The sequence below is a fragment of the Parambassis ranga genome, chromosome 8 (assembly GCF_900634625.1).
Source record: "Parambassis ranga chromosome 8, fParRan2.1, whole genome shotgun sequence".
NCBI lineage: Eukaryota > Metazoa > Chordata > Actinopteri > Ambassidae > Parambassis > Parambassis ranga.
The window spans coordinates 13,386,180-13,404,376 of NC_041029.1; the positions used below are offsets into that span (position 1 = coordinate 13,386,180).

Genomic DNA, 18,197 nt, shown 5'->3' on the forward strand with positions numbered 1-18,197 from the left:
CACTGGTAAATTTGAGCCTCTGATTTGTCCTTTAAATCATTTATCACTTTCCACATTGTGTTGTTTAATCCAGATGAGCGGTTTAACCCCAGCTAGATTGTATTTGAACCAGTCACTATGGCAACGGTGAGGTCATATGTAAAAGGTCATCAGGGAGACAGATGGCATCCCAACAACAATCCTCACACTTAGGTAGGTTCAGATATGGTGGTGGGAAGATGTACATGTGTACATTATGTGTTGGATGTTGTCTAACAGCAAAAATAAAATAATTCTTTTTGAAACTTTCCTCCTAAAAATAGGACTTTCAGTGAGACTCCACTAGGATTACTGCTCAGAACTAATAATAAGTTCTTCCAGGAGTACTTTAGCAATTTAAAAAGATACACCATCTCTCTACCTGTCTCTTCTCAGTTAAATAAATACTCATTTAGTACCCAAGGTCCATTGTGTCCCCTGTGATTTGATGTCCTACTTTACTCTCCTATGTCATCTTCTAATGTTTACCATTGTTTTCTTTCTGCAGATCTAATTCTATACTCTTATGGTATTTCAGTAGGGGTGAACCAGTGGCAGCAAGCTTACAAACTGACAATCTGATTTGATTGAAAACACGGTAAATCCCACACTGGCCGGGGCATTCAATCTCACATCATTGCCGCACACTGCCGTCCCATAAACCCACTTCTTAATCCTAAAGCCTTTTTTTTATTTTGTGGTCAGTGTGCCACCCCATCGCCACAAATCCCTGTCTGCCTCAGCATCACCCCGCCCCCATCCTACTGTGTGTGTGTGTGTGTCTGCAGGGATGGGTTCAAGCACAGCTGGCATCCTCATCCTGTAACCTGTTCTCTTCTGGACATATTTGTGAAGGCGTGCATTGAGTACATGGACAAGGTCAGACAGACAAACAGCAGAACTCTGCAGCCTGCGGTCTGTGGCTCTCATGAATGATATTAAGGAGCTCCATTCTATTTTTGGAATAGGTTCAGATCTACATTCTTGGAGAGAAAGACTTCTTGCTCAGTCACTCACTATCACAGCGCACACTTGGACAGGCATGAAAATGGTGCCAGAGGAGGATAGGAGGTGCAACGAAAAAGAGGGATAAACTTCTTGTGCACTGATGTTCCACAGCTCCACAGGAAAACTTTTAACCAGCTCCACAATACTGTTTTGAGGACTGAAGGCAACCTATACTTGCTTTGGGGGAAATATAATCAGTCTACAGAGGACTTGAAAAGTTTTTTCTTCTCCTCCATCCAGTCTCTGCATCTGAAAATCCAGGCTCCTGCGGACGGGACGCACCAGAACCCCGCTCCTACCTGGCCCTATACAAGCACGGTGCTAGTTGGGCACATTCTCAGATATGTTGAATTACTGATTCATTCAGCATCACGCGACGGCCATGTAGATCAAACAATTTAAAGGATATAAAAGAAGAAGGCGAAGAAGAAGTGCGCGCTCTCGGCTAAGCGCAGCATCAGCACCAGCATCCGATGCGCGTCCCCGCCCCGGTAGAGGCTGCCCGAGAACCCGGGAAAGAGGAGTTGGAGCTGCGCGAGTTAAAGTTGGGCTAAAAGGGGGGTGAGAGAATGCTGCAGAACAATCCACCATCTAATTAACATACTCTATGCGGGGAAACGTGTCCTAAGTGAAGGATGACTTGCAAAATACTGAGCATATGCATCTTGTTTTTGGGTTTTCAACATTGCTCATCACGTAAGTCCTGTGAAAACAGCAATTGTTCATCTCTTGTCGTTTGCTAGAATGTCATTAAAACGTCTTAGCTGCAGATTATTGTGTCATGTGCTGAGGAAAAGTTGCAAGATAACAATAGATATAGCGAATAAGTGGAAAATACCACTGGAGGGCAAAATGTAGCCTGAGATGTTGGGATGTTTGAAGGGCAACACACGCTGCGATGAAGCCTGACATATACAAGCACGCCTTTTGAAAATAATATATATATCTATACGGGTATATTGATTTTGCGTTTTAAAATAATCGGTAAAGAGAAAGGTACAAAAAGTGCAAAAAGCAAACCGCGTCGGTCCTGCAGAAGGTGCGCATGGTGCTCCCCTTTTGCACTGGGCTGTCTGCATTGCAGTGCTTTCTCTCATCAAGTTTCTGCAGCGTGCGTGCTCAACTACTTCACCGCAAAGCACGATGCTCTGTTTCTATGATAATAATCTGCAGATTGTGTTGATAAGTGTGTGTTCTTATCGCCGTGAGAACGCATTATTACAGAGCGCATGGAGCTCTGCGTCCTGACCGGGACCAGCCCACTGCAGTACTTTTTTTGGGTTCCCATCAGCCACCCATACAGTACTGCGTTCACCTGGCGCAGAAATATTCACTGGGGTAGTCGTGCAGCAGCCTGATGTTTCGATGCACAGAAGTGGGGGATATGTTTAGGGCTGCAATTAGGTAGAGCATCCATCACAGATATTGTATGCAGACTAATAAGCTGCATGTGTGACGTCAGTGTGAGCAGGGTAGTTAACTTAAAACAATACAGTGCATTGCTTATTAGAGGGATGGGCTGTCATGTGACTTTTATTTAGGTGTATTTAGGTGTTTTAGGTGTTGCAAACAAGGGCGAAATCACTGCTGTTAAGATAGTATAGGCACTGATTGACATATTTCTGATGATTTTTTAATAAATGCTTATATATATATATATATATATATATATTGGAGGCCTGTGTGTATGGATTGAAAAAGTTTATATCTGCTGCTGCTGGGGTGTATACACAGTGGAGCTGTGCCATATTTAAATGGAGCTGACACTTTCTCTCTGAGGTGTGGTGTAGTGCATATTTATCAATCTGAAGTTTATGCTTTGTGCATTCTGCCATGGTTTGCCACTCAAGCAGGAGGAGTCTGACTGGTTTACGTCAGGGGAATTGCTTGATATAGAAAGAAGCTGTTCTATTGCTGAAATCTGAATTTAAGTCTGATGTTGTACGGGTACATGTAGTTTTTTGTCCTTGGCAGTAGGTGGACACCACCCACTGTGACGCCTGCATGGGTATTAATAATTCAATGAAAGCCCTTTACAGCCTCTTTGCGATGTTCCATTACAGGGTTTTTTTTGCGTTTATAGTACATCTTTACTCGTAATTGGTAGTGTGAGTCCTCAGCAGCAGTGACAGCCAGAGAAGGTGCCTCTCTGCATACTCTATGTAATGATGTGTCAGCGCAGACAGACCAGCCTACACGTACAGCAGACTGATGATTCAGCAGGATTGGTGCTACAGCTCCATGCAGACACACTTTTCTCCACAGCTTCTTAATGATAAATGTAGAGAGAGATTACACTGTGCGGTGCAGAGAAGCAGAGCAAGGGAGGTTGGGAAAGGAGGGGGTGCATGATGACTGGGAGAAGGGGTGAAAACCTGGTGACTGGATGCTCCCGCTTAGGCTTCAGGTGCACTTGTAACTGCTGCAACATGACAACGCCCACTTAGGGAAGCAGCGAGAGAGAGAGAGAGAGAGAGAGAGAGAGAGAATGATGTAATGGAACGCAGACAGAGCAAGTCAGGATGATTTTGAGACTTGGGATGGAGATAAACGAGAGAGGGAGGTGAAGTGAGACAGTGAATATGGTGCGTGACAGGCTTTCTAAGGAGGAGCTGAGAAGCCTGAGTGTCCTGGGTTAACCTGCCTCAGCTCCTTAAACTGTTTCACATTTACTGCCAATTAAAGAAATCAAACTAATCTATAAGCCATTAGCACTAAAAGAGCTTTGCTGGGAATTGCACTGCAGACCTTCTGAATATTTTTGTGGCAATGGCTTTACAGTGCAATAATGGAACGATGCACCAGAGGTGTGTTATTGATCTGTGCCTCAGCATAGCAGGGATTTCTGTATGGAGGAGGGAAGATAGAAAGTCAAGGTCACAGCTCCCTTGTTCAGCACATTTCTTCTACCTGAACGTGTCCTCAAATGAAAGGTGACGCTCCAGCTGATTTAAATAACACATCTCCTCTGTGCATGGGAAATGACTCAGGGCCTGTTCCCTGCTTCCTTATTTATAAGAATCTGCTCTCATCACAGAAGCCAGGTTATTAAAACTTTGAGGCCATGCTCCACCCTTTCTTGTCTTACTCCACCTGCAGCCTGCATGCTAATTCTGACAAGCATTTACTGTTTCTAGCTAGCCACTGCATGACCTCTCTAATTGTAAGAACAGGAATTACAAAGCCACAACTAGCAGAACTGAAAAGAAGATTCTACTAATAAAAGGAGGAAGGTCAAATTGACATCATTTCTAAAGCTGTTGTATACACAGTTGTTTTTTGTGTGTATACATGCTTTCAAGTAAAAATCCATCTGTGTAGTTTTATCTTGGATTTCCTGAGACCATACTTCAGCACTTAAAATGAGACGGTGTTTTTCTTGCAGTTTGAGATGAGGACATCAGACACTCATCCCCAGCCGTGGCAGAGGCTAGATTAGGCAGATTTATGGCCTCGGACTGAGAGGGCGAGCCCGAGCAGATGGGCAATGGTTCTATCGCTCTCATAAACAACTCACCTAAACAACGCCAAGGTGTTAGCTTGATCTTCACCTCCTACAAATGAACATTTAGTTGTTCAGGAACTGATATATAAATCATGCTCACACACTAAGAGTGACATGTTTTCCTGCTGAAGTGGATAACACAATATGAGACACTTTTTGCTCTCTATGGAAAAGAAAGATTATATAACTTCATGGTATTTACAGTAGTCCATCCAAGAGAGAGTGAGCACAGCGGTACATCATTTATTACTCTGGCCTACACCCAAACTGTGACGAAAATGAATAAGACCCTCTCTGAGAAAAGATTCTTAGAGGTGCAGTGTGCATTACTGTGACATATGAATCATGTATACTCCGTACTATTTGACTTTAATTGAATTAATCTTCTCAAATGTGTATTTGTTGTCGTCTTATACACTCTAAATAAACTCCAAATGGCGTTCTCTTATCAGGCTCTGCAGCATTGCTGCTCTTTGTTACCCAGCACTGTGAAATTTGAATGCAGCAGTATAAGAAGTCCTTTATAATAACTCCTGACCTTGGTGTCTTCCATTTTGTCACTGCAGAATGTGTTGATCCGCTCGTCTCTGGGCTCTATGCCTCCTCCTTCCTGGCCTCTTCCAGATATAACTTCCTCTACTCTGCCAATTTTGCCAAACTCTATGGTGAGTCATTTATTATGCAGATTATATGCATCATTTTATGCCATTGATCTATTTGAACTCACTTCTATATCTGCATAATAATATAATAGCTAAACTGCACAGATATTAGTTGTCTTTGTTTGCATGAAATGGAATGGATCCTTTACCAATGTAATTAGTTTTGACAGTATGTTATATGTCAATAAGCTTAGAATGAGAATGGGCAATTCCTAAAAGGGCAATTCATATTTAAAATATCTATTTGTCCCACTATTGTGAAGCTCTATTGCAAGCTCCAGCTAACAGTTTAGCTGCCCTAACCCTGCTTACCATAGAGCTAAAACAAAACAAACTACCAATCAAAAATTGAGCAAGTCCAGCAGACAGACAGATTAGCAACTATCCAGGTAAAAAACTGTAGAGGCTACCAGTCAAATTTGTTTTTATTTATGTGGCCAAAAACACCATATAGCAATTCTCAGTTTCCCTAATGAATTACTTACTGGCACAATTGAAAAAAACTGAGACCAGCGGCAAATGTGAATTATTTTTAAATGATTATCAAATTATTATCAAATGCCAATACAAGAATAAAATAGTAGAGTAAGTTAAAAAATAAATAAATTCGCAAGTTCAAAACAAGGCAAGGACATCGCTGCTTTTGTTGTGTTTTCATGCTGTCACTGCCAAACCTGACTGTTCCCCCCCTCAGGCAGCAGTGGTTGGTCCCCCTCTCCCAGAGACAGACAGCCATGGCTGCAGATAGATCTGGGCAGGAAGTACCGGCTGATGGCCATCGCCACCCAGGGGACCTTCAATTCATATGACTGGGTCACCAAGTATATGCTGCTCTACGGAGACCGACCAGACTCCTGGACGCCATACATCATGAAAGGAGGCAACTCTGTAGGTGTCAGTGGATCAGAGTGGTTGGGGTGGGCTGAAGGCTATAACAGGGATGAGTAGAGGATTACCTAGTCAAATGTAATCTTTATAGCCGATTTTGGATTCAGTTAGTGTTCCATTATATTCATTGTGGCTGGCACTGAAACAAAGACACAGCGTATTATCTCTCTCAACACTGACAAAGCTAATCTCATCATTACTTTATCTCCAGTCTTTTAATAATGCGCTGACTGCAGAGACTCCACTCTTTCCCCTGTCTCATCTTTTTGCAGACGATGCCTGGTAACTGGAATTATTATCAGGTGAAGAGGAATGTCTTCCATTATGCCTTCACTGCTAAACACATTCGTCTGCTCCCTCTGGCGTGGAACACAGAGAATGGAGGGAAGATTGGTGTGAGGCTGGAGCTCTTTGGCTGCTCTTATGGTAAAATGACTGATGGACGCCACACAGGGGTTTACCTCACAACCTCACAACACAATAAGCAGCATTTTTAAATTTAAACACTGTCTTCTCCTTGTTTCAGATTCCTATGTGCTACAGTACAACGGGGATGACTCCGTAGTCTACATGTATCCAGGGAAACGGTCGCGCACACTGCACGACCACATCGCCATAAACTTCAAGACTCTGGAGCAGGATGGTCTGCTGTTACACAGCGAGGGGATTCAGGGAGATCTTTTCACCCTGGAGCTAAAGAGAGGACGTCTTTACCTGCACATCAGCCTCGGTAGAGCCTAGAGCATAACATGAAAGATGCCTCTTTTTTTTTTTTTTTTTTTTTTACAATTCAAAGCATTTTTGAAATCCTTCTGTCTTTTTGTCCTCTCTTTTGCTTCCTCAGGAAGCAGTGTGGTACACAAAGTTGACGGTCGGATTACACTGACTGCTGGCAGCCTTCTTGATAATCTACACTGGCACTATGTCACCATCAAGCGGTATGGTCGACAGGTGAACCTCACAGTGGACAGCCAGACAGTGACTGCTATCTGCAAGAGTGAATTTACCCACCTGGACCTAGATACACAGGTAAACAGGGGATCATTACTACATAAATACTAGTAAATTTCTGGGTTAATGATGATTTTATTATCTGTTATCTGCTCAGATGTATGTAGGTGGAGTAATAGAGCCAAACTTGCCCCACCTGCCTACCACACCAAACTTCCGAGGCTGCCTGGAAAATGCCTTCATCAACGGCATCAACATCATCGACAAGGCCAAGAGAGAAGAGCCTGACATCCGCATACCACGAAAGGTAGAACATTACTGCCTTATTAAACAGCAATATGACCATGCCATTATCCATTTCATCTAATTACTTAATGTGTTTCATGCTCAAAGTGCAATCAGAATGGTTGCACCATGACTAATGGAGTCTGATTTCACTGTCTGTCTAGAAAAAGATGCATTTTGCGTGCCGTGACATTCTGCTCAAACCGATGACCTTTGCTGGACCCAACAACTACCTGCAGGTGCCAGGCTTCTTCAGGAGGCCTCGGATGTTTGTCAAGTTCAAGTTCCGCTCTTGGGACTACACAGGGCTGCTAATGTTCACACGTTTTGCTGATGACCTGGGCGCCCTTGAGCTAGGTCTAAGTGAGGGGCAGATCAACGTCACTATATTCCAGCCAGACAAGAAAAAAATCCAGTTTGCAGCAGGTGGGCAGAGCATATAATGCAGTTGGCTGTTCTAATGTTAAAGGAAGCAGTTTCTTCATGTGCCTGAACAAACTGCCTGTAGAACCATGGTTAAGCTAACAACTGGATGCATGTGTCTTTAGGATACAGGCTAAATGATGGTTACTGGCACACAGTGGATCTGGCAGCCAGAGACAACCTGCTGACCCTTACCATTGATGAGGAAGAAGGCTCACCCCTAAGGATCACCAATCCCTTCACCATCCGGACTGGGGATCGCTACTTTTTTGGAGGTAAGGTAATTCAGAATAAAATGTTTACCAACCCAAATCTGTACACCTCATAACATTTGCTTTCTTGCACTCAGGTTGTCCACAGACCAATAACACTATAAGGAAGTGTGAGACCAAGCTAAATCGCTTCCATGGCTGCATGCAACATATCTTCATAGACAATGAACAGCTTGACATTGACATTATCCTGCAGCGACAATGGGGGAGATATGCAGAGCTGTTGTTAGGCACCTGTGGAATCACTGACAGGTAGGAAATACCTCACTGTTTTATATGAGTGATTGATAAGTCAGTGGCCAGAGGTAGACTGAACCAATTTGTTTTTCAGCTTAGTCCCTTCCGTCATTTACACACAGTCCAGAGACTGTGGGACATATGGATATTTCTTTGGGTGACAGACCCTTGAGCCCAAGACATGAAGGTCAATGTTGTCCATTTTCTCAGCGCTGCCTTGCAGTTTTCAATAATTTCAATAACCTAAAATAGAAGTACAACATAAGTTACTGACTTTCTGCACAATCTCTATTTAGTCTCCTTTGTCTCCTTCTGAAGTATTGTTTTCCCTACAGATGCACTCCAAATCCTTGTGAACATGAAGGCAGGTGCATCCAGTCCTGGGATGACTTTATCTGCCTGTGTGAGAACACTGGCTACAAAGGAGAAGTGTGTCACATGTGTAAGTGCTGGCTGTAGTAAGTCATACTTTACAGATAATGACACCTGACTTGTGCTATTTTTCTTCCTAATAACAACAAATTGATTGTCTTTCTCCTCAAAACAGCGGTTTATAAAGAGTCATGCGAGGCGTACAGACTCAGTGGCAAGTATTGGTCTGGAAACTACACCATCGATCCTGATCTGAGTGGGCCGCTGAAGCCATTTGACGTGTACTGCAAAATGAAGTGTAAGTAATCAGTAAGAAAACATAGCTTTCATCAGCTGTGTTTAGTTCTCATTGGATGTTTTCCATATAATGAGAAATATTGAAAATTCATGGGGATTTGAATGGTTTAGGATTTATCTGTAAGGATCTATCTTGATGATTCCCCTGCTTGTCTGTTGACTGGGAAATCAATGACAATGCACTGGTCAGCACATGTTGTCAAGCTGTCAATAATACCTATCACCTGACTTTAATTTACTTCAGAACGCTATTTATGAATTTTTTTCGGTCTTTTTCAGAATAGAGTAATTGTGTTATAATGTTACAGTCTGCTTTTGTTATGGTCTGTTTTATTGAGCATTGGTCTCTAGAGGTTGTGGTTAGAATTCATTTACAGGGTTAAGAAGAGAGAGTAAGCGAGGGTCTAAGATCAGATTAGGTGTGGTTGGGTTTAAGCATATATCTTGCTAAGCTAACATTACAATTGGTCTATCAGGATTGACCCATTGGGTTAGATTGGTTTGAATAGGACAAGTATTTTGTGTTAGCTGGCATTAGTTTGGGTTTGAAATGAATCTACTTGGTTACAATTAGTGTTTAGGATCTGGCATATGAGGTTCCACTGGTTGAGTTAGGCATATGTCATAGTTAGTGGTAAATGGTTAGGGTTTCAGGGTTAGGTTTAAATCCCAATAGGCATAGATGATTTTGGACACAAATCAAGGGTCTGGGTTGGGATTAGGCATACATCCCCTTGGGTGTGGTTAGGAATTCTTGATGGTGAAGATTATAGGATTAATCTACATAGGCATAAATCCCATTGGTTATGGTTATTGACATTCTTTCACATTATATGAATTGTATTCTCTGTCAGCTTTGTCTTTTAAAACATTTTATTTATGACCCAGATCTGTCATGTGTCTCTGCAGCGTATAAGGCTTGGACAGTAATTATGCATGATCGAGTGGAAGGCACCAAGGTGACAGGGAGTTCAATAGACCAGCCGTATATAGGGGATGTCAACTACTGGAATGCGTCCTGGGATGAAGTCACTGCTCTGGCCAACACATCCATGTACTGTGAGCAGTGGATTGACTACTCCTGCTACAAGTCTCGTCTTCTCAATACGCCCAGTGAGTAAGATTTGTTTTTTAGCAGTATGCTGAAGACTACTAAGTAGAGAAGATTGAAGCAAGGCATCTGGACTCGTAGAGGCGTCTGGACTTGTAGAGTTTTCTTGAAAGAAAACTCTACAAGTCCAGACGCCTTGCTTCAATCTTCTCTATGTATGATGACCTGGATGACTGAGAATCTTCATCAACATGAAAACTACTAAGGATAGTTTAAATGACTTAATTTATCGTTTAAAATAGATGGAAGACCTTTTGGTTACTGGATTGGTCGCAACAACGAAAGTCACTACTACTGGGGAGGGACATTCAGAGAAGTTAAAAAATGTGGCTGTGCCATCAACCAAACCTGTGTTGACCCAAAGTTTCAGTGCAACTGTGATGCTGACTACAGGCAGTGGTAAGAGCGGGACACACTGAGCAGGATTACCCTCTGTCTCTGACATTCACATTCGTTTTTTTTTTAAACACCCCTGTTGTGGATTTTCAGGTATTCAGACAAGGGGTACTTGGACTTTAGAGACCACCTTCCTGTGAGAAGAGTGGTGGTCGGGGACACCAACAGGACAGGCTCAGAAGCACAATTCACAGTTGGACCACTCCGCTGCCATGGCGACAGTGAGCTTAAATGTTCTTGACACCAATGCACACACACAGATTGTTACATATATTTATATAACATTTGGTAATGTTTTCCACAGGAAACATTTGGAATACCATAGCTTTCACCAAGCCCACCTACATAACCTTTCCTACACTCAAACCCGGAACCACAATTGACATCTCCTTTCACTTCAAAACCTATCGGGATCACGGTGTCTTCTTGGAGAACTCTGATGACCATCTTAAAAACTTCATAAGACTAGAGCTCAACAGTGAGTGGAGCCACTGAAACTAGATTTATTCAAGGTTTACCTTAAGCTTTTACAAATGATCTTTTCCTTTCTCTTACAGCCACACATAATCTTTTGTTTGTGTTTATGGTTGGTGATGGCATCGTTAATGTGACTCTGAAGTCCCCAGTGCCACTCAATGACAATGAATGGCACTTTGTTCAGGCTGAGCTGAATGTGAAGCTGGCTCGGATAAAAGTCGATTATCAGCCTTGGACCGTCAAACGCTTCCCACCTCAGACCTTCGTCACCATGGCTTTCACAAATCCTCTCCTTGTCGGTATGTGGCCTGAGACAAACCTCAAAAGTGCAACATTGAGAAATGGTCTAAATAAAAAAAAATTAAGGAATGACCATTGATAAAAAGTGCTCTTTGTCATAGGTGCAAGAAACTTCACACAGAAACCGTTCCTGGGGTGTCTTCGAGGGTTACGAATCAATGGTGTTCCTTTTGATTTAGAGGGGAAAGTTAATGAAGAACAGGGTGTTAGGAGGAACTGTACAGGGCAGTGCCTCAATGCTACCGTACCATGTCGGAACAGCGGCCAGTGCATTGAAGGATATGCTTCATACACTTGTGACTGTAACAACACAGCCTTTGATGGTTTTTACTGCCATAAAGGTAAGTTCATATCCAATACACTTTTCTTTACCCTCCACTACATGCAAACATAGATGTCTAAAATCCAAACTCTTCCTTTCTAAGACATCGGAGCCCACTTTGAAATTGGATCATGGCTGAGGTATAATATACTAAAGAAGCCCATAACAGACGAAGCAGCCTGGGCCAACTGGATCGACCCGCACTATGACAATTTCAGCCTCGGCTACAATGATACAGCAGATGACATAGAGTTCAGTTTCAGCACTGTTCACACGCCAGCTGTGTTAGTCTACATCAGCTCCTTTGTCCAGGACTACATTGCAGTCATCCTCAAGACTGATGGTAGGAGAATCTAAGAAATGGCTGACTTGTTGTTACTCACTTAGAAAATGATACAGTAAAGCAGGATTGATGCATTTTATTTCTTCTCTTCCCCCAGGTAGTGTCGATCTGAGGTACAAGCTGGGTCTCATAACCCACAAGTACCAGCTGACTCACCGCAACCTGGCAGATGGATACCCTCACTATGTGAACATAACCAGACACAACAGAACCATTAAAACACAGGTCCATGCTCTTATTGATTTTGTGTATACTCTGGCTTGTGTTTCTTACAGTGCATTTTTATTTCACAAAGAACCATGCTGTCCCCTAAGAATGTCCAACTATGGCTAAATTTCAACAAATACATATTGATGTTTTCATTTAAAATTTAGGGATTAGCTTTGGGGCTAAGCACCATCTATAATCAGAATCTGGGATCTACATCTAAGCTCTTAGATAGATTTTGTTACCATTGGTCTGTTTCCATTAAATTGTTAGATTGGGTGCCAGAAAAGACTTAGACATGCAGTAAAATGAATTATTTGGGGCTTGACTGCCAAAGAGCAAACAGGTTTGCTTTTGAAATAAATATTCAAATCCGCTCACTTGAAATGTTACGTAGTAGACCTCCATAGTAGACTAAATCACTTACATGTTAATGCTAGTGATTGTCGCTTCACATTTTACTGTTTTATTTTATTCATTTATTCATTTTACTTGCCAAAATGTCAAACTCTTCATTAAAATGTCTCTTTCCCTCATGTATCTCAATGCATTTTTTAAACTTTTATTTCGAAATTGCAAGTGTTTTGTTTGTTTGTTTTTCCCTGTAGGTGGATTACATGGAACCCATAGTGGAAAAGATAACACTAGTGGAAGATGCTAGGTTTGACTCCCCAAAGTCCATGTTCCTGGGCAGAGTGATGGGTAAAACTTGTCTTCCTACTTGTCAGTATGAACATGCAGTATATTAATCTTGTAAAAGGATGCATTTAAATTAAACATAGCGTTGTCTTCCTCTTCAGAGGTCGGTGACATTGACTATGAGATCCAGAGGCACAATGCTCCAGGCTTCATAGGCTGTATATCAGGGGTGAGATACAACGTCTATGCCCCTCTGAAGGCATTCTTCCGTCCAAATGAAACAAACCCGCCGGTTACAACACAAGGATATGTCTCCGAGTCGAACTGTGGTGCCTTCCCTCCTGTTCTGGGTTATGTACCATGGGAGGTTGACCCCTGGTTTACTGGCATAGGTACATTTATAAGTATGCTCAAAAATAGATGAATGCATTGCCGGAATTTCTGTTCAGACACTAAACTGTGCAACTCTTTCTCACAGAGTATTTTTATATCCATGATGACCTTGGTCTCTTTTGGATAACAGGTAAGCATGTCAGCTACTTCTATTTCTCAAAAACGATTTATTAGTTGATTCACTTTATTTTAAAGCACTGCTCCATCTCCCTCCTGTCCCGGTCCTGTCAGTCATTTAAAAATGTTTCTTTCCTTTTTTTCCCTAAAATCCTCTAATCCTAAATTAGAGCAGGGTGCTCAGACACCAACATGGGCTTTTGACTGTTTATTCAAGTGTCTGACTGCAGGATTAAATTTATCACATGTGGGACGAAGCAATAAAGAAAAATAAACAGACAGTAAAGTCATAATGCATTGATTATATATAGAAAAAAACTTCTGGTGCAATCAGATCATCTTTTAATTTTCTCTGAATTCATCAGTCAAATCAGTGCAGTAAAGCTGGTGAATGACAGCGGTCGGATTTGCTATAAAAACTTGCAGTTCTTCAAATATTTGTGAACAAGTCAAGCAGCAAGTCATCACATAAACCCCACTCCTGTTAGATCAATAGTTCCAACTGGGTTTGTACCAAGTGAAACTTACAGGAGAGTTTCTACGTAGACCCATTTCAGGGTGAGACTTTTCAGCATTAATGACTAACCAGGCTACCTGGATTACTCTAAACTGAGTTTGAACTATACAGTAGATTGTATGTTTACTCAAAATGCAGCTCTGTGAGATCTTAGCATACCTCATACCTCTGGGTATATAGGGCCAGAGTTTATATCAGACTATATTAGACAATGCTTTCAATTTACAAACAGCAGACCTCCATGACCCTTTTGGGAGCCTCCTCTAAATCTGGCAAGATTAGATGTAATATTTATAAACTCATGGCATAGACTAGCCTGGTATCTGGAAAGCTGAAACATTCTCTTGCCTCTTATTTGTACTCATGACAGAATTTACAGTAGAATCCTGACTTTTATTTTGAAGTGTGTATGGTTACATAAAGCTGAAATTCACTGACAGTAATTTAGCCAGCTCTTCATCTGCATTTCTAGAAGCATCACTGGAGTCAAATCAATATAAGGTACAAAAGATTTAAATAAAGTTTAAAGCATATGTAAAGGTCCTTCCTCCTGATCTTTTTCTGACCCTATATAATCCACACGATAACACTTTATTACAGGAGGACATGTTGAGTGCAGCACAGTATTACAGATGATGGAAGAAATTAGAGCAGGTCCCGCTGATGTGCAGGAGAGGCTGGAGCCTCAGGATTAAACTGCAGCAGAGACCTTTACCGGCTCAGCTATATTTAGCACGGGCACAGCTTACTCTTCATCATTGATAGATGCTTTGGTTTAATAGATCATTTAGCTTCAGAGATATTATACTAATGCTGGGCATCAGCATGTCATTACAGATTAATGCACCATTCAGGCATCCCAACAATGGTGCACTCTGGATATCAGACATCCTCCGTGCCCGATATACTGTAGAGGATAAAAATGGTTATGGCTGAGAAATTACCCCTTTTAAATATTGCTGATAAAATCAAATAGTCAGCTGCTCATTTTGTCACAGTGACATTGAAGATGCATGTTTACCTTTATTCATCCTGTAAATATGTATCAATCTCAGATGCTTTGTAGGTGCAAATAATATAAAAAAAAATATATAAAAAAAATACAATATTTTGTTTACATTTAAAAGCAGTTTTAAGTCCACACTAATGTAAGTACTGTACTGATGTTAGATTATCAAGTGCTGGCTTAAAGGAGTACATCATCAGCGTGTATATTATACAATTAATGTTTCATCTAGTTTAAACAAATAGCAATTCAAATGTCTTGATGCCTTCTCGACTTCCAAACGTGCACATGACATGGAGTCTACACACCTACAGGGAATTTACTGTCTCCATTTCTCCTGACCTGTTATGATTCAAATTCAAATTGGACACAAATGCAGGTTATATAAAAAGCCAAAAAGTCCAATAAAGAGCAGGTTTTAATTAAATAAAGCTGAAAACCCCTAACAGAAAGTCCAAGATAAATAAAAAAAACACAAGACAAACAAACTAATGAAGTAGTAATCAAGGATGAATGAACAAAATGTTAACGATCCAAACAAACGCTGGAAAACATGAACAATGCAGGAGAGGAACAGACACAGGGTCAAGACACAGGAACACTGCAGGATGAACTGATAGAGGCAATGGTTAACAAAACACAGGTGAAAACAATCAGGGTGGAGCAGCTAAGCACAACAATGGAGGGAAACACAAGAGGAAGTGAAACAGACAGGGAGACATGAGGAAACAGGACCTTCAAAATATCGAAAAGAAGGGGATTCAATAAACTAGGAAGGTTGAACCAAGGATTTGATGAAGACAAAGCTAACCAAACTGAGAGCATGACACTTTGGATAGCAAGAGGAAAGACAAGCAACCACAGCGTAGGTTGTGGTCATATGTTACTTAGTCATGGGTGGATTTAGCCTGGCCAACCTTGAGTAGCATCAACGAAAGACATTCAAAATGGTGTGCAGTGAAGTTGGTACATTGGTGAATGACGACTGTCAGTTTTGCTATAAAAACTTGCAATTCTGCAAATATTTGTGAACAAGTTTTTAGACACATTTCAGGTAGAGACAGCATTAATGACTATGACTAGCCAGGATAGGCTGGTGAGTTTGGCTTATACAGTAGATTGTATGTTCACTCACAAGCACAGAGCACAACAGCTGTCCATATCACTCACATCACGTCTTATTTGTTCTCATGGCTGAATTTCAAGTAGAATCCTGACTTTCATTTTGAAGTGTGTATTGTTACATGAAGCTGAAATTCACTGACTGATAATGTAGTAATTTAGCCAGCTCTTCATCAGCATTTCTAGAAGCGCCTCTGTCAAGCAGATTATGTCTGACTGCTATTTTTATCCCCCAGTCATTGTCATTCTGGCGCTGCTGCTGCTCTTCGGAGGCCTGTACAGCATCTACGTCTACGCCTATCAGCAGAAGGGTAGTTACCTCACCAATGAACCCAAAAACCTGGGGTCTCCCAGCAGCTCCAGGCCGCTGACAGAGACCCTGAGGAGAGAAAAGAAGAACCTCCCAGAAATTGAGGAGGAGTTCAGGAGCGACTAGCATCGGAACGGTGGGACAATGGGGTGGGGTCTGAACTGAGGGTTGGGGATAGGGAAATAGCACTAACAAAAACCACAAATACCTATATTAATTTTTCTAATTCTTTTTTTTCCTTCACACTTTTGTTTGTGTTCTTTACCCCGGTTGAGTGGGACATGACGTCTGGTGCTCTACATAGTTTGTATTTTGGTAAGTTTTGCTGGGTTCGAAGTTCAAATCAAGTTGCATGAGTAGCCAACAAGTCTCACGCTGTATTGCAGGGTGAAATACTGAAGTGCCTCTTCTGAGCAAGCTTGATTTGAAGTAACTACTATAGCTTATCAGATAGGGTTTAGATACTGTGAGAAGAGGATTTTGAGGGATGTTATATCAGTTTCTTGTTTCTTTTCTGAGCCATTTCTTAAAGACTGATTAAAGTTAAAGCTACAGTATACAACTGATGCCATCTTAGGTATACTGTTTTAAGACAATCTCAATCATTGAGCCCTTTTTTGACACCGTAGCTCGTAGATGAACCTAAAAATCCAAATCAAAGAGCGAAATCTGACAGAAGAGCATGTGTTAGCACTGAGACTGTTGTGTAAAAGAATGTGAGTTTATTACTCCTGACAACTGCATGGACGAGTCTCAACTCACACATAAATCGAGTGCACCCTACTACCAGATCACTCTGCCCCCTAGTGGGCAACAAAGGGGAGTGGCAGCAGCATTTTTTAAAAAAAAATATGTTATCCCTACAGGTGCTACACATGGAGCTTGTGAGATGTTAGGCTTGTAAAGGTCATAAAAGGTATATATACTATTATACTTGTTGTATTGCAGCCTATAACAGTGCATTACCTATACAGAATGGCACATGTAAGTGGTTCAGAAATGCTATAGCATCACTAGATAGCAGCTTTGCCCATCAGAGTATGCTCAGATCCATGACACATTCTCAAGTCTGGAAATGAGAATGTGATGATGACACAGTACTTCCCAGTGTAGGAGCTAACAGACTGTTGCTGTGCTGCAGGATCAAAAAACAAAAGTCAAGGTGGCGAAGCTTGCCAGGAACAGACTGACCTAAATATCCAAGTTCCTACTGTCTTACTTCTGGTTGCTTATTTTGTGGTCAAGCTGCCAATAGCTTGGTGCTACAGAGACTTGGCAGACATCCCTAACAACAGGGTTATACAAAGAAAAGAGAAATAGAGAACCGGTCCTTTCACAACTTTAGTAATAACATTCAGGTAACAGCTGCTCCATAACACCATCTGGAGAAGCACACACGCACACGCACACGATAACATGTACAGAGGACCACAAGAGTGTAAATGCTCATCTTTTACCTCCAACTCACACTGCTTGAATATTTTTGTGTAGAACAGTAGCTGCTGCTGCTGCTGCTTGTTTAGCTGCTTTCAGTCCAAAGTTAAAAATGCTACCTGTAGTCCAATTAAAGAAAAATGATTTCATGTGTGGTGCAACCAAAGCTTAGAGCTCTCATCACTCACTGCAGCTCCCTAAACACTAAAACACTGTCGTGAAGAAAGTCATACATTTGCAACATATCAGTTATGCATATGCTGAGCATGAGCGTACTTTGCAGTAACATGCAATAATATTCATCCACCAGTTAAATCTCATTTGTTTCATTTGCAAATGCATAATAGCAGGTAGGATGTACTGAGTGTATACGTGAACATGTGAATCTACGTGTTAAGCTGCTTTTTAGTCCTTTATTCCTACAGAACAGGTTAAATGGAGTGCTCTGAATGTAAATCCTTTGACTCTGTATTGTATGAGCAGACCTGCTCCGATGTTTTCACTGAATGCTCAGCACTGAAAGTAAAATTCTTCTTTCTTTTTTTTTGGGACGCTCAGGATAAAGAAAGCACGGTACTTGTTTGC

At 41.5% G+C, this 18,197-nt stretch overlaps 1 protein-coding gene across 1 annotated transcript; it reads left to right on the forward strand.

Moving 5' to 3' along the window:
- The first annotated feature begins 1,511 nt into the window (after positions 1 to 1,511).
- On the forward strand, positions 1,512 to 16,375 carry cntnap1 (contactin associated protein 1). Its single transcript, XM_028411812.1, has 24 exons — positions 1,512 to 1,722; positions 5,098 to 5,196; positions 5,888 to 6,081; positions 6,354 to 6,507; positions 6,608 to 6,811; positions 6,926 to 7,110; positions 7,190 to 7,339; positions 7,482 to 7,743; positions 7,866 to 8,015; positions 8,090 to 8,264; positions 8,585 to 8,691; positions 8,797 to 8,919; positions 9,828 to 10,031; positions 10,272 to 10,428; positions 10,519 to 10,646; positions 10,730 to 10,903; positions 10,983 to 11,201; positions 11,304 to 11,543; positions 11,628 to 11,867; positions 11,965 to 12,092; positions 12,683 to 12,776; positions 12,875 to 13,105; positions 13,192 to 13,236; positions 16,105 to 16,375. Exons 1-24 carry the CDS (start codon positions 1,662 to 1,664, stop codon positions 16,302 to 16,304), a joined length of 3,924 nt encoding a protein of 1,307 aa, XP_028267613.1. The 5' UTR covers positions 1,512 to 1,661; the 3' UTR covers positions 16,305 to 16,375.
- The last annotated feature ends 1,822 nt before the right edge of the window (positions 16,376 to 18,197 follow it).

What these genes read in the sequence shown, in the direction of transcription:
- cntnap1 (XM_028411812.1), top strand. Translation starts at nt 1,662, where the DNA reads ATGACTTGCAAAATACTGAGCATATGCATCTTGTTTTTGGGTTTTCAA. An exon ending in GCTCTTTGGCTGCTCTTATG is followed by an intron (nt 6,508 to 6,607) that starts GTAAAATGACTG and finishes TCCTTGTTTCAG; the next exon opens with ATTCCTATGTGCTACAGTAC. An exon ending in GGATCGCTACTTTTTTGGAG is followed by an intron (nt 8,016 to 8,089) that starts GTAAGGTAATTC and finishes TCTTGCACTCAG; the next exon opens with GTTGTCCACAGACCAATAAC.